We start from the raw sequence: 22,134 nt of genomic DNA on the forward strand, positions 1-22,134 counted from the left end.
ACAGCAAGTGATGACAAGCCTTATGAAACTGTAAATAGAGAACAGTTACAACAGAAATTAACTAAAGATGGGATTCTCAACGATCCAAAATGGCAGCATCTGAGGTCTTCTAGGGGAGCAACTGAGCCATTCATTTGTGTTTAAACGTCACTGCCAGGAGAATGAATCTTTCAGCTTTCAGGCATGCCTGAGGCAAAATAGGTTTTCTTTTTTCATTCTCTTCAAAGTTTAAGCTACATAAACTCACAAATTTCCCCAAATTCAAATTGTGGGTTGTTCTGATTAAACCAAGTTTTGCCGCTTTCATGCTACCAGCTTTCTAATTTGAGACATTGTGCATGTATGTATGTGATTATCTCACAAATTAGAGAGAATTTAGAATATGACAGCACTAAAGTATTCAAGCAACTCAACCTACTATTTGCTCCTTTAAGCTTTTCTGCAAAAGAAGTTCAATCCCAGGAGTATTTTAAAACAATTGGCAGTCAGGCTGTTCTAATTCTCTATTAATCAAGGACTAGCTTCTTTTTCAGCTCAAGGCGAGGACACACCTAGAGCTCCTGTGAAAAGCGAAGGCTCTGGTGACACAGAAAATTCTACAAGTCCTGATGGTAAGTTTCTGAGCTATTTGAGTCACACAAACTACACATCTGGCACATTTTCTCTGTGTAATCTAGGATTAAGGGCGCTGTCTATTCTATGAGTCAACATATTCAGTTTGAACAAGGTAAAGTTCAAAAACCATTTTCTACTGGGAACTAACAAAATTGGCAGCCTTTTGAAAAAAACAGCATGTGCCTCAGTTTAATCTTACTTCCCAATACCAAGGAAACAGTGGGTAATTCCAAGGCTAAGCTGAAGTCTAGCTGGTGAACCTTATGAAAAACACTCAGCAAGCAAACACTCAGCATTCAGAGGAGCCCTGGCTTGAGTTTGGGCTAAGGTTATTCTTGGACCTTCATCACTTCACCTCACTGTATCACACATCAGATGGCTTGGCCAAAAACACAGTGAGTCTTTAAAAGTACTTTATAAATAAATTTACAGAAACCTTTTTTTAGTCACATCTTACTTTGAAGGCATCTAGAAATTGTGAGCCTCAGGAATATTATAGCCTTGCCCCTGCACAATGATACTGGAAACCCTTTGAAATATCATTTAGAAAAACAACTATTTGAGCACACATGATTTCTAAATATTTAATTCCACTTGCCCACAGAGCTTAAGAGAACCAGAATTATTGTTCAGTGATCAACTGTTTATATATATATTGTTGTTTGGGTTATTTTAGCCAGGAAAACAAAGCCAATTACTTTGAGTTGATAATGACCTTGGGAAAATTTCAGCCACTGGTAGAAGTTACTTGGTGGTTTTAAATGGTTTCCTATACCATGCATTCCACCCTGCTACAAGGCTTGCCCTCACCTAATTGCCTCCCTTAATTATAAGCCCTTCTGTACCAACTGATTTTTTTAATTAAGTATTTTTTTAATTTTTTAAAAAAATTTATACAATTTTTTAAAGGTCACTTTCCATTTACAGTTATTACAAAATATTGGCTATATTCCCCATGTTCTACAATACATCTTTAAGCCTATCATACACCCAAAAAAACTGATTTTTTTTTTTTAACCCCTGGGCATGCTTTATCTAGGGGAATAATATTGTCAAACCCCAGATTCATTCCATTAAAAGCCACCCCATGTTGGTGATGCTCAGTTGAATGAAACCTTCCCCAGCCTTGTTGTGACACTATAGGCACGGTTCTTAACTAGTTCTCTGCTAAGCATGTTCCAAAGAATACGAGGTCCATGCAATGCTCAATGAATAAAAGGGAGATAAATGTGGGAAATCTTGGAGATTTGCCATGCACATTACAGGCTCTCAGCTGTAAAGAAACTTCTTAACATCATTTAACATTGCTTTTCCCAAACTTATTTGATCATGAAATGCTTTTAATGCTTTTCATACTAACAAACACTTATTAGGTTTTGGAACTAGGGACCCTTGGGTTGGAGGAAGGAACAGAAAAGGAACACTCACCCATATTTTTGTAGACCAGGATAGAAAGTGCATACATTATTCTTTTTTTAGAGGTACACTTCCTGTAACTGGCCAGTTTATACCTGGGGTAAAGAATGGGCTCACACATCATTAGAAACCAAGGCTAGTTTGCAGGAGGAACAAAGAGACCTCCTTGAGAGAGAGTTGGGTGGGCTGCCATCCAAAGTCATTCCCTCTTTCAAGTCTCTTTGGAATGTGAGATCCAGCACCTGCCACTGTTTTTCTTGAACGTGAAAACCTGATTAAAGTAAAAGAGATTTCGGGCTTTCCTGGTGGCGCAGCGGTTGGGAGTCTGCCTGCTGATGCAGGGGACACGGGTTTGTGCCCCCGTCCGGGAAAATCCCACATGCCGCGGAGCGGCTGGGCCCGTGAGCCATGGCCGCTGAGCCTGCGCATTTGGAGCCTGTGCTCTGCAACGGGAGCGGCCACAACAGTGAGAGGCCCGCGTACCGCAAAAAAAAAAAAAAAAAAAAAAAAAAAATTGAAGACCTGGCAAACCAAGCAGGCCTACTGGCATTTCTGTTTTAGAGGGAGCTGCTTACCTCTCTGCACATCGATGATCTGGTTTGCTTTGTTTCCTGTTTATTTTCATAGACATCTATTAAGGCCTTTGAATTTACCTAAGGATGGTAATAAATACACACAAAATATCAACCCAAAAATCTGGTATGAAATGACAACTCAGCTCCTACAGTTCAGTAAAGAAGCAACTCTGCCCTCCCCATTCCCCCACCAGTAAAAAATCTATAAGAGTGGCCCCCAAATCTTGAATGAATGAAAACAAACTGAAAGAAGTATAAGATAGGAAATCAGGAATGTAACAATCACAGGCCATTTTAATATGTTTAAGAGATTTCTTTAACCTTTTTGTTTTCCTTTCTGGTTCCAGTTGAAATGAATAATCAGGTTGACAGTGTAAATGACCCAACAGAGAGTCAGCAAGAAGATTAATAGGTAAGTTGCCTCTGTTACAAGATTTTCAATTGATTAAATGGGCCAGCCATAGAAACTGTAAGAGGCATGTTGGATTCCCCTCAGTTTTATCCAGTCCCATGGATAGAACTTTTAAACGTTTAAAAGTTTAGCTTCAGACTAAACTTTTAAAATATTTATACCAAATAACATATTGTAAGAAACTTACCATCTTTAAAGGAAAAAGATAAGCTACAACATATCCAGATTATGCAATACCCTGGTTTTCTGAGCTTTGATAACAAGAAAAAAAATTTTCCACGCATCTCACCTCCTGGCTTCCTGGAGTGATCAAATTCTTTCAGCAACCCCAAGCTGATTCTGAAGCATTGCTTTTCCAGAAGTTACCTGCCGAGTTGTTTGGTATATCTGTTTTTAAGCCTAACAAACACTAAACTTTGCCCTGGAGAATGTGAAAGGCATTTGCGTGTATTTGGGCTGATAGAAGCCTGCCTTATGTCCCGTCCTCTCACACCACTACCTGTGGACCTGCACCTCTACACAAAGGTTTGTTGAGTTGAATGAGCCTCACGGAATTCCACGGGAACATAAATGGGGCCAGATGATGATTACGAGTTTTTCCAGACCAACATTCTAAATCACTCAGCCAAGACTGAAGTATATCTAGAATAATGAGTGGTCTGTAACACTTTTTTGTATCTTGAGGACTGGAGAGAAGAATTAAAGAAAAGAAGCCAGCCTAGCTATTCTGATTCCTAGCTTTCCTAAGCTGTGAAAAAAAAACTATGGGATAAATGAATTGTGCATCATCCAGGGCAAGACACAAATATGTTGATACGGTTGCCTCTGTCGACTGAAAAAAAAAAAAAAGCACAACCTAAAAGTTGAGAATTATGTTTTATTTGGTGGACCTTCTGAGGACTTCAAGCCTAGGATAGCTCTGCAGGACTGCTCTGAAGAGGTAAGGGGGGGAAGCAGGAACCATAGGAGTTTTACAACAAAGACCAGGTAGTCGGAACATGAAAAGATTACTGTTAATTAATTAAAGAAAACCAGATATCTCAAGTTAATGAATTTAGCCCTTTTCTACTTATGGGAAGATGCAGGAATCTGGGCTCCTTGGGATCATTCCTTTGATATGCAGCTTAGCTACCTGGGGCCAGTATCCTGTTCTTTCCCATCCTGAGTCCCCTCGGGGTGCACCATTATGGGTGGCTGCAGTGGCTGACGACTTACCATGGAGCGACAGAATATGACAGGCAACATTTTTCATTCACGGTGCTTCCCCATGGTCATAAATTGGACCAACCAGCATTTGGAAGCAAAAAAGAACAAATTATTATGATTAGTATAACTAGTAGTAATCTGGTTAAAATAAACAATCAAGTCCACAGGAGAGCTAGCTGGAGAAGCCAAATACTAGAAGGATCAGGTAAAGAGAAAAACATAAATGTTTCATCTTTGTCTACAAAGGTATACTTTATCAACATGTAGGTCATAGCAGAAGAGAAAATATTTTTTTCTGGAAAAAAAACTTAGGAGTATAGCTCAGAAAGTGATAAAAATTATAAATTATATTTATCAGTTAATTAATTCCTGATGAGGTCCTGAGCCAAGATGGCGGAGTAGAAGGACGTGCTCTCACTCCCTCTCGCGAGAACACCAGAATCACAACTAGCTGCTGGACAGTCATCGACAGGAAGACACTGGAACTCACCAAAAAAGATACCCCACATCCAAAGACCAAGGAGAAGCCACAGCGAGACGGCAGGAGGGCGCAATCACAGTAAAATCAAATTCCATAACTGCTGGGTGGGTGACTCACAGACTGGAGAACACTTATACCAGAAGTCCACCCACTGGAGTGAAGGTTCTGAGCCCTGTGTCAGGCTTCCCAACCTGGGGGTCCAGCAACAGGAGGAGGAATTCCTAGAGAATCAGACTTTGAAGGCTAGCAGGATTTGATTGCAGGACTTTGACAGGACTGGGGGAAACAGAGACTCCACTCTTGGAGGGCACACACAAAGTAGTGTGTGCATCAGGACCCAGTGGAAGGAGCAGTGACCCCATAGGAGATTGAACCAGACCCATCTGCTAGTGTTGGAGGGTCTCCTGCAGAGGCAGGGGGTGGCTGTGGCTCACTGTGGGGAAAAGACACTGGCAGCAGAAGTTCTGGGAAGTACTCCTTGGCGTGAGCCCTCCCAGAGTCTGTCATTAGCCCCACCAAAGAGCCCGGGTAGGTTCAAGTGTTGCATTGCCTCAGGCCAAACAACCAACAGGGAGGGAACCCAGTCCCACCCATCAGCAGTCAAGCAGAATAAAGTTTTACTGAGCTCTGCCCACCAGAGAAACAGTCAGCTCTACGCACTACCAGTCCCTCCCATCAGGAAACTTGCACAAGCCTCTTAGCCTCATCCACCAGAGGGCAGAGAGCAGAAGCAAGAAGAACTACAATCCTGCAGCATGTGGAACAAAAACCGCATTTACAGAAAGATAGACAAGATGAAAAGGCAGAGGGCTATATACCAGATGAAGGAACAAGATAGAACCCCAGAGAAACAATGAAATGAAGTGGAGATAGGCAACCTTCCAGTACAAGAATTCAGAATAATGATAGTGAAGATGATCCAGGACCTCAGAAAAACAATGGAGGCAAAGATGGAGATGCAAGAAATGTTTAACAAAGACCTAGAAGAATTAAAGGACAAACAAACAGAGATGAACAATACAATAACTGAAATAAAAACTACACTAGAAGGAATCAATAGCAGAATAACTGAGGCAGAAGAATGGATAAGTGACCTGGAAGACAGAATGCTGGAATTCACTACTGCGGAACAGAATAAAGAAGAAAAGAATGAAAAGAAATGAGACAGCCTAAGAGACCTCTGGGACAACATTAAACGCAACAACATTCGCATTATAGGGGTCCCAGAAGGAGAAGAGAGAGAGAAAGGAACCGAGAAAATATTTGCAAAGATTATATTCAAAAACTTCCCTAACATGGGAAAGGAAATAGCCATGAGAGTCCCATACAGGATAAACCCAAGAAGAAACATGCCGAGACACATAGTAATCAAACGGGCAAAAATTAAAGACAAAGAAAAATTATTGAAAGCAGCAAGGGAAAAACGACAAATAACATACAAGGGAACTCCCATAAGGTTAACAGCTGATTTCTCAGCAGAAACTCTACAAGCCAGAAGGGAGTGGCACGATATATTTAAAGTGATGAAAGGGTAGAACCTACAAGATTACTCTACCCAGCAAGGATCTCATTCAGATTCGATGGAGAAAGCAAAAGCTTTACAGACAAGCAAAAGCTAAGAGAATTCAGCACCACCAAACCAGCTCTACAACAAATGCTAAAGGAACTTTTCTGAGTGGGAAACGCAAGAGAAGAAAAGGACCTACAAAAACAAACCCAAAACAATTAAGAAAATGTTAATAGGAACATACATATTGATAATTACCTTAAACGTGAGTGGATTAAATGCTCCAACCAAAAGACACAGGCTTGCTGAATGGATATAAAAACAAGACCCATATATATGCTGCCTACAAGAGACCCACTTCAGACCTAGGGATACATACAGACTGAAAGTGAGGGGATGGAAAAAGATATTCCATGCCAATGGAAATCAAAAGAAAACTGGAGTAGCAATACTCATATCAGATAAAATAGACTTTAAAATAAAGAATGTTACAAGAGACAAGGAAGGACACTACATAATGATGAGATCAATCCACGAAGAAGATATAACAATTATAAATATATATGCACCCAACATAGGAGCACCTCAATACATAAGGCAACTGCTAACAAACAGCTATAAAAGAGGAAATCAGCAGTAACACAATAAGAGTGGGGGACTTTAACACCTCACTTACACCTATGGACAGATCATCAAAAATGAAAATACATAAGGAAACAGAAGCTTTAAATGACACAATAGACCAGATAGATTCAATTGATATTTATAGGACATTCCATCCAAAAACAGCAGATTACACTTTCTTCTCAAGTGTGCACGGAACATTCTCCAGGATAGATCACATCTTGGGTCACAAATCAAGCCTCAGTATATTTAAGAAAATTGAAATCATATCAAGCATCTTTTCTGGCCACATCACTATGAGATTAGAAATGAATTACAGGGAAAAAAAACGTAAAAAACTCAAACAAATGGAGGCTGAACAATACGTTACTAAATAACCAAGAGATCACTAAAAAAAAGAGGAAATAAAAAAATACAGAGACAAATGACAATGAAAACATGACAATCCAAAACGTATGGGATGCAGCAAAAGCAGTTCTAAGAGGGAAGTTTATAGCTATACAAGCCTACCTCAAGAAACAGGAAAAATCTCAAACAATCTAACCTTACACCTAAAGGAACTAGAAAAAGAACAAACAAAACCCAAAGTTAGTGGAAGGAAAAAAATCATAAAGATCAGAGCAGAAATAAATGGAATAGAAACAATAGCAAAGATCAATAAAACTAAAAGCTGGTTCTTTGAGAAGATAAACAAAATTGATAAACCGTTAGCCAGACTCATCAAGAAAAAGAGGGAGAGAAATCAATAAAATTAGAAATGAAAAAGGAGAAGTTACTGCAGAAATACAAAGCATCCTGAGAGACTACTACAAGCAACTCTATGCCAATAAAATGGACAACCTGGAAGAAATGGACAAATTCTTAGAAAGGTATAACCTTCCAAGACTGAACCAGCAAGAAACAGAAAATATGAACAGACCAATCACAAGTAATGAAATTGAAACTGGGATTAAAAAGCTTCCAAGAAACAGAAGTCCAGGACCAGATGGCTTCACAGGTGAATTCTATCAAACATTTAGAGAAGAGCTAACACCCATCCTTCTTAAACTCTTCCAAAAAATTGCAGAGGAAGGAACACTCCCAAACTCATTCTATGAGGCCACCATCACTCTGATACCAAAACCAGACAAAGATACTACAAAAAAAGAAAATTACAGGCCAATATCACTGATGAATATAGGTGCAAAAATCCTCCATAAAATACTAGCAAACAGAACCCAGCAACACATTGAAAGGATCATACACCATGATCAAGTGGGATTTATCCCAGGGATGCAAGGATTCTTCAATATACACAAATCAATCAATGTGATACACCATATCAACAAATTGAAGAATAAAAACCATATGATCATCTCAATAGATGCAGAGAAAGCTTTTGACAAAATTCAGCACCCATTTATGATACAAACTCTCCAGAAAGTGGGCATAGAGGGTACCTACCTCAACATAATAAAGGCCATATACGACAAACCCACAGCAAACATCATTCTCAATTGTGAAAAACTGAAAGCATTTCCTCTAAGATCAGGAACAAGACAAGGATGTCCACTCTCACCACTATTATTCAACATAGTTTTGGAAGTCGTAGCCACGCCAAGCAGAGAAGAAAAAGAAATACAAATTGGAAAAGAAGAAGTAAAACTGTCACTGTTTGCAGATGACATGAGACCATACATAGAGAATCCTAAAGATGCTACCAGAAAACTACTAGAGCTAATCAATGAATTTGGTAAAGTTGCAGGATACAAAATTCATGCACAGAAATCTGTTGCATTCCTATACACTAATTATGAAGAATCTGAAAAAGAAATTAAGGAAACACTCCCATTTACCATTGCAACAAAAACAGTAAAATACCTAGGAATAAACCTACCTAGGGAGACAAAAGACCTGTATGCAGAAAGCTCTAAGACACTGCTGAAAGAAATTAAAGATGATACCAACAGATGGAGAGATATACCATGTTCTTGGATTGGAAGAATCAATATTGTGAAAATGATTATACTACCCAAAGCAATCTACAGATTCAATGCAATCCCTATCAAATTACCAATGGCAATTTTTATGGAACTAGAACAAAAAAATCTTAAAATTTGTATGGAGACACAAAAGACCCCAAATAGCCAAAGCAGTCTGGAGGGAAAATAACAGAGCTGGAGGAATCAGACTCCTTGACTTCAGACTATACTACAAAGCTACAGTAATCAAGACAATATGGTACTGGCACAAAAACAGAAACATAGATCAATGGAACAAGATAGAAAGCCAGAGATAAACCCATGCACCTGTGGTCAACTCATCTATGACAAAGGAGGCAAGGATATACAGTGGAGAAAAGACAATCTCTTGAATAAGTGGTGCTGGGAAAACTGGACAGCTACATGTAAAAGAATGAAATTAGAACACTCCCTAACACCATACACAAAAATAAACTCAAAATGTATTAGAGATCTAAATGTAAGACCAGACACTATAAAATTCTTAGAGGAAAACACAGGAAGAACACTCTTTGACATAAATCACAGCAAGGTCTTTTTTGACCCACCTCCTAGAGTAATGGAAATAAAAACAAAAATAAACAAATGGGACCTAATGAAACTTCAAAGCTTTTGCACAGCAAAGGAAACCATAAACAAGACGAAAAGACAACCCTCAGAATGGGAGAAAATATTTGCAAATGAAACAGCAGACAAAGGATTAATCTCCAAAATATATAAACAGCTCATGCAGCTCAATATGAAAAAGCAACCCAATCCAAAAATGGGCAGAAGACCTAAATAGACATTTCTCCAAAGGAGACATACAGATGGCCAAGAAGCACATGAAAAGCTGCTCAACATCGCTAATTATTAGAGAAATGCAAATCAGAACTACAGTGAGGTATCACCTCACACCAGTTAGAATGGGCATCATCAGAGAATCTACAAACAACAAATGCTGGTGAGGGTGCGGAGGAAAGGGAACCCTCTTGCACTGTTGGTGGGAATGTAAATTGATACAGCCACTATGGAGAACAGTATGGAGGTTCCTTAAAAAACTAAAAATAGAATTACCATATGATCCAGCAATCCCACTACTAGGCATATACCCAGAGAAAACCATAATTCAAAAAGACACATGCACCCCAATGTTCACTGCAGCACTATTTACCATAGCCAGGTCATGGAAGCAACCTAAATGCCCATCGACAGATGAATGGTTAAAGAAGATGTGGTACATATATACAATGGAATATTACTCAGCCATAAGAAGGAATGAAATTGGGTCATTTGTTGAGACGTGGATGGACCTAGAGACTGTCAGTCATACAGAGTGAAGTAAGTTAGAAAGAGAAAAAAAATATCGTATATTAACGCATATATGTGGAACCTAGAAAAATGGTACAGATGAGCCAGTTTGCAGGGCAGAAATTGAGACACAGATGTAGAGAACAAATGTATGGACACCAAAGGGGGAAAGCTGCAGGGGGATGGGGGCGGGGGTGTGACAAATTGTGCAGTTGGGATTGACATGTATACACTGATGTGTATGAAATTGATGACTAATAAGAACCTGCTGTATAAAAAAAAAAAGAACGAAAACAGCCAAGACAATTTTGAAGAGGAAGAAGATGTGGTAGTGATAAGGTGTGGAGACTTATTTATGCAGTAACAAGACTTTTAAAATAAAACTAGTGTAATGTTGTCATGGGAGTGGGCAAGTACTGTATGTCAGTGTAACAGTTCAGAGTGCTCAAGAAATGACCCACATATAATGAGAACTTGGTGTTATTATAAGTTGGCATTATATTGATCAATCAATATATTGTAGTAGATAATTTTGTATGAAAAAATCAACTTAATTCTATATCTAGGACTCTTCTTGGAGTTTCAGAGTCATACTCAATGTATCCCAAAATGAACTGATTGTAACTTGTCAAACTATTCCTTTTGTATTCTGTGTATCTCTAGCAAAGAAATTTGAGAGATAGTAAGATTAATTCCTGATGAGCTGGATGAAGTCTTCAGATTTTCCATTAGAGTTTTGTAATTTCTTACGCAGTTCAGCAGTATGATCTAAAAGTTATCAGAAACTTATATTTGTTAAAAATCCTTCTTATGAATTTTCTTGCAGTTCATTTTATAAAATTATCAGAGTAAAACAATGATTGTCTATAAACAACAAGACTTAAAATGACATGGTTAAAGATATGATTACAATGCAATTGACAAGAAACTTGGATATTTCTGTGACATAACATTTTTAAGATAATAACTAGAATTATGACTGATAACATTATACCAAGGCATATCAGATTTTTAGGAATTTCATATACGTTTTGGGATATCTATACTAATGACATTTATCCATAAAATATAACCTAAGGCTCATCTCTAATTACTTGACAATGTTTCTCAAGTAATTTAACTTACCATAGGCCCAATCAGTTTGATATTCTTCTCTGAGATTCCTTAGGGGCCCTCTGAAGCCTTTTAAAGTTAGCTGGAGGTCAAAAGTTTTAAAACACTTGGTCAAATAGGATCACAGCTTGTTCACTTAACCAAAGTGACAAAAGATTTCCAAAGTAAATACAGGTCACTTAAAGGCACAGAAGCTCACACAATCTGCTACCAAAGCAGCACTTCAAGAAAACTTTGTTTTCTTAACAGAGAGAGAAAGTGAAACTCCAGTCTTGTACCAGCTTACTTTTAACAAGAAAATCCATCCATCTACTTAATTAAATTCAGCCAATCCTGACCATGAACCCATGAACAAAACTCTTATTCTCAGGGTTCCTTTTCCACCCCTTTCTGTATGCATATTATTTTGCCCCTTAATTTTCCCCACATCTAGAAACAACCAGCTCTAGGACAAAATTACTTTCTTTTCCCTTAACAAAATGCAATTCCATTTTTCATACCTTCTTTTGTTCACAACACACATCTTACTTTCCTACTGAAATGGTTCCTTTATTATTTCTATTAGCTTTAATTACATGCTTAGAATCCTCAACTCTTAAAAACCTTAATTTCTAGTGAAAACTAAGAAGTAAGCAGTTATGAACTGTCTTCTACATTAGCACTCTATATGGCAAACATAAATACCAATAATAATTTCTAAAAACATGTGCTTTCTTATAAAAATATCCCAGTGTGGCACCAAACATTTATTAATACTTCTAAACACCTTTAGTTACTCTCTAAGGGGAAGCCAAGGTTCAGTCATTTTTTCAGTATCTTATTTTATTTGGGAATGACCTAGCTATTCAACAAACTCTCATCATTTAACTTAATTTAGCACAATTCTAAAGTTTCAAGTTACCAGATATTTGGAGAGATTATTTTCAAGTAGACATTCCTAAAACATAATTATTTCTAAAGAGTTCACCCAAAAACTCTTATTTAATCTACTTATAAGAATTTCATCATACCAAGTTAATTTTTTGTTGTCGTTGACAAACTCTGTAACAGAAATAACATGTATTGACCTTCAGTAAACCTAGGTACAATAAACCAGCAAGCTTAAGCTAGCTTTAATACCACATGTTAATTTAATATTGAATACTTTCTAGATCATGTGAACCTGAAATTCATTCTGGGTAGTTTCTTTCATATTTAGAAATATTTAGTTTGTAAGCACTTACTTTTAAGTCAATTAAATAGAGCTCTTTTATAAGTTTAATTTTGATATTTTCCAGAGGTAGACACATATCATATGTATAACATGTACACAGACATATAACCAGACAAAACTGGAGATGTCATAGCCTCACTTTAAAAACTTAGTTATGAATTAAATAATACAATATAAGCTTACTACTTTATAAAGAACAACTGGAATAAATTAAAGTTGCTTGTTCAGATGACTAAGGCTTTACTATTTATGGAAAAGGCTTTCAGATTTGTATTTATTCTTGATAAACCCTTAAGGAGGCTATGAATTAGATTTTGGCTGAGAGAGCCTTCCCAGCAGTTTTGAAACTGAGCAGGACTTGAGGGGCCCTCCTGGGTACAAATCCTTTCCATGTCCCCCATTTCTTGTTTGTAGGAAATAAGCTTCATTCAGCCTCCCTTGACCCTTCCCTTTGTTATAAAGGGCAGATTCAAACAGCTGCTCATCGGGGAAGTGAGGCAATGCAGAAACAAAGGAGGAGCAGTCAAGAAACAATAGTGCAGAGATTAAAGCAGGATCCTGGTTCCTCCTTCAAGGGATATACATAACAATACCTTTGAGTTTCTTCTGCAGGAACTAAGGCCCCCACCCAGGTGGAGGATGGTAATTTCAGGCTGAGCACAAGATTCCTGGAGCACTGCCCTGTTACCTCACCACCAACCAGTTGGAAGAAAGTCACACACCCTGTAGCCCTCACCCCACATTTTGCCTATTAAAAACTTCTCCCCAGAAACCATTGGGGAGTTCAGAGTTTTGGGGCATGAGCCACCCATTTTCCTTGCTTGGCCCTACAATAAACCTCTCTGCTCCAAACTCTGACGTTTTTGTTTGTTTGGCCTCACTGTGTGCCAGGTTCACAAACTTGCATTCAGTAACAGTTGGAGTTTAAAAGGGCCACTTTTGCCCTTTTTCTGGCTTTGGTTTCCGGTTCTACTTGGTTGAGCCGATTAGGTCCAGTCTCAGGTCATTGTGGGCTGTATTTACATTTCTGGTTTGTAGAGATTTAATGCAAGGCAAAGACAGGTTGCTTTTAATTCCCCAAAGAACTGGTCACCTAAATGATATCAAAAAGTTGATTTGCCCAGCTATATTTTATTTAATTTGCTTTTCAGTGAGAATATTGCCAATTGAACTGAAATTTAAGAGTTCTATATTCTAGGACTTTAGGGTTTAATTTATCATGCCTTTAAAAACTTGCATAAGACCTTCAACAAGGCCCTCTTTCTGAGTGTGCAAGTTAAAACCCAGAGCAAAATCACTAATTTTATTATTATTAGCCCTTGAATATTAGTTCTCAGTTTTTACTGTATAAAGTTCAGGTAGCCTTATTGGTTTCCGTTAGTATGTTTAATTAATATTTCCTGAGAGGCAGATCTATATGCCCTGTCTTATAATACCAAGCAGGGGAAGCATTCCCCAGTGAAACATGTCTATCCCACAATATAATTAAGCAAAGGTTCACAAGCTGGTTTTTCTTGTTTGTTTTAAACTAACCATTAGATATATTTTCCACCCTTTAATTTCCTTCTTTTTTAATAAGTACCAATAAAACGGCTGTTTATAATGAGAGCATTCTAAAAATTTACCAATTCAGAAGTCCAATTTAAAGGAACCATCATCTGGCCATTAATGAGATATATCTTAATAGTGACTCAAACCAATAAGATACAAGAGGCTTCCCCAGAAGAGGTGCAAAAGATGCCACCTAAACAAGATCCAGAAAGTTTACTCTTCAAAATAGTTTAAGAAAGTAAAGGCCTTCGTTGTACAAGCTAACGCACCAAAGGTTTAGATGGCAAAAAGCCCCTGAGAGTTCACACAGCCAGAAAAAAAAAGACTGCTCAGGACCACAGTCTATTCAATTGGATGACAAATGTATACCATATGTGTACCTTCTGGTTGCTAGAGACCACACACACACACACACACACACACACGCACACGCACACGCACACAAATGCCTAAAGAAGAACAGGTAGAACATTTACATTTCAAAGACACAGGAAGAGAAATGCAAGTTACCCCTAGAAGGGCTTTTGTTTCTTTAAGGTCAGAATTCTGAAAAGATGTGTTTTTTTTTATCAAGCAGGCTTAACTGAATATGCAATAAAAGAGCCCCATTCTTAGTCTTATCAGAGCACGATATTCCCAGGTAAATCAGTCAGTTTTGTAGGTATATATAAACGTGGCTAGGGTATTAGTTGGAGGTTCGCAATCTGTTGTTCCTTTTGCTTTTTGTTTTGAAAGCTTTATTCCCCATTCAGAGGTTGGTTTGTCAAAATAAAATCACTAGCGATGATCGTGTGGTGGGCAATGTGCCGCTTGTGAGCTTAACTCCTCTAGGTTTTGCCCCAGAGCTGTTTCAGCTTCTCTTGCATGTCTTAGGTTTTCCCTCTAGTGGGATAAGACCACCACAGTGCTCAGATTGTGGAATGGCCAGTTCTTATGCGTGTCCCCAGCAGAGCAAGCTTTAGCTAAGATGAGTGGGTTTCCCAATGCGCATGGCTACACAGCATGAGGTCATTATCTTTTGTATCCTGTATCCTGTTCTTTCGCATCCTGAGCCTCCTCAGGGCTCACCATCAGGGTGGCAGTGTAGGCAGGCACCATTTTTCATTCACACCTCCCTTCATCTTCCCTGCATCTTCTCAGTAGGCCTCTGCACTCTCCCAGAAGGCCATGTTGCACCAGCATCATGGCAGACACATTGCTCAAGCTCCAGCATTGTGGCCGACTGAAGTTTGAGAACATGTGAAAGCAGGCAGCTGTCTTCCTATCACGGTTTTAAACATCATTTAAAACTAAATATAATAGCATTTGTGCAATACATGTATAGCATAGGACGGCTAAAAAATATAAACTTATACAAACATGGTCTTATAAAACATTTTTTAACCTTGTTTATGTATTTAAGATTATCCTGTTAAGCTGCAGAAATGATACAGTAGAGAAGTTTACATTAAGAAGTGATGAAGTGAGATTAAACCTGAACAATTTAAATGCAAGTTCTTCAGTATTGCCTTACCTTTTGCCCTTTTGCTGCCAACAAACTATAGACTTATCTAGATTTTTTTCTTACAGACACTATTATTTTTCTGTGTGATCAATATCTAGATGCAGCACCAAAATAAATGTTTTCCTTGGTCAATGTCAAAATATTTTCCTTGACTATAAACATGAATCTATCTACATACCTTTACCCAAATGAATAAGTTGTCAAAACTTAAAGTTCAAAATTAGTTTAACTTTATTGCAAAACCATGTATCATGGCTCCTCCCTTACCTCTTTGCTGCAGTCCCTTAACTCCAGGAAGGAGAAGTGACTTGCACAGGGTCACTTAGCTGATCAATGGAAGTTCAAATACTTCCAGGACAAAATTCTTTGATGATACCGTACTGCTCCCTAAACAATAGTGCATTTCTGAACACAGTTGTCATAACGAACAGTATGACCTAAGGAATGTCATCAGTTCCCATAGAAATATTTACACAGCTGGGTTTGTAGACATTATTGGTAGTTCAACAGGAAGAAAGAACCTTTCGATCTGTGCATCATACCTCCAGGGAAATTAAAGAAAAACCATGAAATGGAAATAGAATTAGAGTTCAAAGACATAATACAAGAATGTTTAGTGTTGTGTAATTTATACTTGTAAAAAATCAGGGCTATCATAAATGACAACAGGAGAACAGTTCAATGAATCAATAGAACACTGCAAATTGAAAAATAATTTAACAAGTATTTGAGGGCATGTAAAGATGGTTATAGAATCCGAACTTTTGATTCTAGAGGAACATGGCTGGCCAAGTGTGGCTTCCAGGTTGGGCTTTAGGAGGCCTTGTAACTTCCATTTTTGTACTCTTGGAATCCATCCACCCTGTAAGGAGTTCAAGCTGTGCTATAGAATGAGGAAGGCCACATGGAGAGAGATTCTGGGAAGTGAGAGGGCATTTTGGATGTTCCGGCCCCAGTGGATGACACCTGGAGCAGATGAACTGCCAGGCTGAGCCCAAGCCAGATTACAGAATCATTAGAAACGATAAATCATGAGTTTTGGGGCCACTATGTTTTGGAGTGGCTTGTTTTGTAGCAATAGGTGACTGAAAAGGTGGGGAAAAAAATGCACAACCCCTCTCAATACAAATGCTTAGAAATGAGAGATAAACTATAACAAAAATATTTTAAAATATACAGCTCAGCTGACATGAAAGCTAAGGTGTCAGAAGTGAAGAGGAATTTGAACACCAAAGCAATAATCTAGTGAGCTGAAGATCCAGCAGCCCCAAGGGCTGCAGTTTGGTTGCTGGTGCAGAGATAGGCTCTAAGGCTAGAGACTTGGGTTTTAATGCCCACCTGGGACCTTGGGTCACTCAAGGTAAGGAGCTGAAATTGATAACTCTACATAAGTAAGTCATAACCCAGCTCAAGAAATTAACAAGGAGACTTGAGCCTGCCCAGGGTGCTGCATGGGGAAAGAAAAAGGCTCCCATACTAAGTAGAAAACATATATGCACCATGCGTCTGAAACACAAATTTATGCCATCCAAAGTCATACGTTAATATACAAACTGAAAAATTAATTTAATATTAGATTATAGACCAGTGTTATCCCTGGGAGAGTTAGCAAATGGAAATGTAAAACTATCCCTTGGAATTCCTACAGAAGAATTAAATTTCTGAAGGTGAGTTTACAACTTTAAGACTTACAAAACACAAAAGGAAATGATCCATCATGAGTGAGAGTTGGCGGATAAAATTACAGGATGGTTAGCATGATGAGAACTTGAGAGTAGAACGTTTTGAAGATTTTATAAAGTATATACATTTAAATGACAGCAAAAGATAAAAAGTAGATATAAGACTGTAAGAAAAAAGCAAACTATGAAAAATTAACAATTTGGAGGAAGCAAGTAAATATATAGTAATATAAATGACACATGAGGAGACATAAGGGATAGAAGGAGAATAACCAAGACATTTTGTATTCAACAAGAGCTCTAAAAGGAGCTGGTTGATAGTATTTGAAAGATACTGGCAAGGATTTATCAGAATTGATGAAAGTAATAGGGGCTTCCCTGGTGGCGCAGTGGTTGAGAGTCTGCCTGCCAGTGTAGGGGACGTGGGTTCGAGCCCTGGTCTGGGAGGATCCCACATGCCACGGAGCAACTGGGCCCGTGAGCCACAACTACTGAGCCTGCGTGTCTGGAGCCTGTGCTCCACAACAGGAGAGGCTGTGATAGTAAGAGGCCCACGCACCACGATGAAGAGTGGCCCCCGCTCGCCGCAACTAGAGAAGGCCCTCGCGCAGAAACGAAGACACAGCGCAGCCAGGAATGAATAAATAAATAAAATAAAGGAGTTCCTTTAAAAAGAATTGATGAAAGTAATAAATTTTAAGTTAAAAGAAGAATAATAAGTTACAAGAAGGACATATTTAAAATAAATTCACACTTATGCACTACAGAACACCAATGAGAAAAAAATTAAAACAATTAGAGGGAAAGGAGAGTTAACCATAAATAAATAGGTATTGCACAGACAACAAGCTTCCCAAGATCAAGAATTTAGGTCAGAAGATAATGGAATAATTCTGAGTCTTCAAAACATGGATTAAAATAATTGTCAACATAGAGTTCTTCACTAGTTTCACTATCATTTAAGAAAATGAGGGGCTTTCCTGGTGGCGCAGTGCTTGAGAATCTGCCTGCCAATGCAGGGGACACAGGTTGGAGCCCTGGTCTGGGAAGATCCCACATGCCGCAGAGCAACTAGGCCCGTGAGCCACAACTACTGAGCCTGCACGTCTCGAGCCTGTGCTCCACAACAAGAGAGGCTGCAACAGTGAGAGGCCCGTGCACCACGATGAAGAGTGGCCCCCGCTCGCCGCAACTAGAGAAAGCCCTCACACGGAAACAAAGACCCAACACAGCCAAAAAAATTTAATTAATTAATTAATTAATTTAAAAAGAAAATGATATCCCATTTTCAGGAAAAAAAAACTTGCTACTCACATACGTTTTCTCTAAAAGCTACTAAAGGAGGCACAACAGTAAGAAGAGAATTGAGCCCAGAGGAAAGAGTAGTGTGCAGGAAACAACTGCAAGCCAAGAAAAATGGTAAACACAAAGGAACGCCAAAATATATATTGATTATAAATTTATAACAATAATAATTGACGAATGGTTAAAAACAGAGTAAGACAAATTACTATTTACGTACATTTTATAATACACAAGGTGACACTACATACTTCCCACTGTGTCTGTATTTGTAAATACATATGTGTGTAAAAGCGTAAAAACATGCATGTTGTTGATTCACACTAATGTCAGGATTCAGTAATCTCTGGGAAGGAAGAGAAATAGTTTTAATTTATCTGTAAATAATTTACCCATAATGTTTTATTAAAGTAAAATAAAGATCACAAGGAAATTTGAAAAATATTAACACATATTAAATCTGGATAGTGAACATATTCTAGATATGTCTTAAGGTTGTCTGTAATGTTCTTCCTGTTTACAATTTTAATTGTTAATATTAAAATGTATGATTGTGTATATACATATGAAAGATATGGAAAAATAATATAAGGAAATGCTCCATAATATTAACTACAGAAGTTATTGTCAATAGAGGCATTATGCAGGATCCTTGCTTGTCTACTTTGGGATATTTTAAATATTATCTACAATGAGCATGATATCGCTCTTCTATACACACACACGCCTCAAAGGATTTTTTTTTAAGATTCATAGGACACTAGAATAGAAAGTTAGCTCAGAGATCATCTCTCCAATTCTTCCTTGAAGAGATGTAATTTATGGTGATAGAAATCAGATCAGTTGTACGGTTAATAATTGAAAAGGGACCTTTCTGGGCCAATGGGAATGATGTGGGTTAAATGCATTTTTCAAAACAGTTTGAAGTATACTTAAGATCTATGCATTTCCCTATAGGTTCTTCTAAGGCAGGGTATCTTCTTAGAGTTCTTTCACAAGTGGAGAACACGGCAGATGCCTACTTAATAAGATCTCAGAGTGGTGGGGTGACAATCAATGACTTTTGCAAATCAGCATCATGTAAATTATTATTGTTTCTATGATGAGCCCTGGAAACTCGAGCACATGAAGGGGCTGAAAAGGGAGGACACATTGGTTCAAGATTAGGTTTCTCAAAGAATACCTTGAAGGGTTGAGTTAATCACCCCCATCAGCCAAGCAAGTTGTCAATGTCCCGTACATTTATTAGCAGTGATTTATCCCGTGCCTGCAATTACAGCTCAGATATCCAAAGCTTTTGGATAGTCAAAGAAGATCTTTCTAGGCACATTTGAGGGGTGAGAAGCATTTAAATGGCTGTATGAAAAAGATATTCCTTGCTCAACCTATGAAGATATCTTATCTTTAATCTAACAAATGGTTTCTCCTTATCTTCGGCAGGGGCACAAGATGAAGCAAAGGAACAAAGAAATGGAAGTAAATGACAGTCCTCAGCATTGCAGGCCTCCCGGCCCCGGGGTGGGGGGGGGGGGGGGGGAAAAAGACACCTGGGGGCCCTGGGGGGGGGGGGGGGGGGGAGGCGAGTCCCACGGAAGGATGGGGAATCCTTTGCTCTAATTTCTCCAGCCGCATTTTGTTCTGTTTACTGGCAGAAAGAGAAAGAAAAAAAGGAAAAAAAAAAAAGTTTTATTTGGTGGGGGGACCCACGTGAATGCATCTTTCAGGCACTATTCCTGTCATTTCTGTCTTTTCTCTCACGACTCTGCCCCAGGGTCCCAGTGGCACGTGTGACATACATGCGTATCCTGGCTCCTGTCTGCTTTCTCAGTTATTTCACAAAGCTGGTTGGTACAGTGGTTTCTTCCAAGGAAGAGAAGGAAGGTGACTGTTTGGTAAGCTGCAGGCTGCATTTCAGGAACCATCAAGCCCTGTATTAGAATCCATGGATGAAGGAGGCAGGATAGAAAATGGGCAAAACCATCAGAAATCACTTGGAAAAAGGTCAGGACGATGAGTTAAAAATGGTGTTTTATTCCGGGATTCCCAAGGTACAGTGTTGTTCCATGTGGTTGTCAGGAGGATTGTGGAAGTCGAGTTTAATCCAGAGCAGAGCGTGGAGGCATCACAAGGAAGGTGGGCCCTGGCTGCTGTCGGGTCTTCCTTGGTAGCAGGACGGCAGGTGAGTTCTTCTCTGACACCGACTTTCAGCAGAGCTCACCTGGTTCAGGAGGTCTTTACTGGGTGCTTCACATGGAGCCCCCCTGGGAGATGTAACTCCTTGTGACACAATTGTATGGGGTGGCACTTCTCTAGGCATTTTAGTTAAGAGATGGGGGGCTGCTGCATTTAGGATCCAAGCATCCGCCTATGAATATGAAAAGTTCCACTTGAAATCTCTCTTTATATATATGCTCTTCATGAAAGAACATCTTGTCTTCACCCAGGGACTGATGACCCACAGAGCAGATTCTCATTTGAAGTTAGAGGCGATCAGAGGTCTTGCTTGTAGTTCTGGCTTCCTGGTTTGCTTTTACATGCTGTGTTTTTGTTCATGCTGAGTCCAAGACTAATTTGATGGCTAGTCCCCTCTCCCAGCGCACACTGAAGGAGAGTAGCAGTACTAATAAGCCAAGATGTCAGTGATACAGTGGGCGTGAGGGGTGAAGGGCCCAGGAGGAAGTTAGAAGTTGTCACAAATGTCTATCCTAGGGCCAACGTGGACAGAAACCTCAGGACGCAAGACACCTGCTTCCCACAGCCTCCCCGGCTCTAAGACCAATCTGTTTGTTTCTGTGGCAACTCGCACTATTTCTTCCATATCTTCTTAAATCCACCTTCCTTATAAGGGCTTTAGAACTATAAGTAAGTTAGCTGCATATTTTTTCTTTGTAGAGGGAGAAAAGCAATGGCGAGCGTTTCTACAATAAAAGGGTGTTCTGCTTTCTAAATATTCCATGGAGTTCTTCAGTTTTGCTCTTTCCTCTAAAGAAAATTCACCTTATCTTCCTATGAATTTTGTTCTGGCCTTTCTGAATTTGTTGCCTCCCTGGATGGCTTATTTTGTCTATTGGAATAAGTTGCCTCTCTGGATGGCTTATTTGGTCTATTGGAATAATTAACAAGTTGTATTTCTACCTGTGTAATATGTTTTAACACCCTCAGTTTTTTAAGCTGCTCATCAACCTAGCAGCAACAATATTTAAGTGACCTCATGATTTCAGAACATGCTAATTTCCCCTTCTGCCATTATTCCACGATTTGATACAGAAACTGTTATGTCCTCTACTGCCATTAGACATCGCTTTGTAGAAAAACAAGGAAAAGCCTCGTTTTCAATAATCCAGGAAATGATGCCATGGGAATACTGACAGTTTCTAGATTTCATGTCATCTTTTTTTTTTTTTTTTTTTTGCGGTACGCGGGCCTCTCACTGTCGTGGCCTCTCCCGTTGCGGAGCACAGGCTCCGGACGCGCAGGCTCAGCGGCCATGGCTCACGGGCCCAGCCGCTCCGCGGCATGTGGGATGCTCCCGGACCGAGGCATGAACCCATGTCCCCTGCATCGGCAGGCGGACTCTCAACCACTGCACCACCAGGGAAGCCCTCATGTCATCTTTATAACTTAACTGAAAGTCGCCATCATT

At 39.0% G+C, this 22,134-nt stretch overlaps 1 protein-coding gene across 5 annotated transcripts in view; it reads left to right on the forward strand.

Moving 5' to 3' along the window:
- Nucleotides 1-20,009, forward strand: part of MACROD2 (mono-ADP ribosylhydrolase 2) — a 1,974,865-nt gene extending 1,954,856 nt beyond the window's left edge. For all 5 annotated transcript variants that reach the window (XM_029221509.1, XM_029221512.1, XM_029221511.1 and 2 more), the window contains 3 exons: nt 534-611; nt 2,954-3,018; nt 19,932-20,009. In XM_029221509.1, the coding sequence (XP_029077342.1) occupies nt 534-611; nt 2,954-3,015 (140 nt within the window). In that variant the 3' untranslated portion in view covers nt 3,016-3,018; nt 19,932-20,009. The remainder of the gene's footprint in view (nt 1-533; nt 612-2,953; nt 3,019-19,931) is intronic.
- Nucleotides 20,010-22,134: the final 2,125 nt, after the last annotated feature.

Source organism: Monodon monoceros, unplaced genomic scaffold, assembly GCF_005190385.1.
Source record: "Monodon monoceros isolate NGI ecotype Baffin Bay Population unplaced genomic scaffold, NGI_Narwhal_1 Super_Scaffold_13, whole genome shotgun sequence".
NCBI classification, from domain to species: Eukaryota; Metazoa; Chordata; class Mammalia; order Artiodactyla; family Monodontidae; genus Monodon; species Monodon monoceros.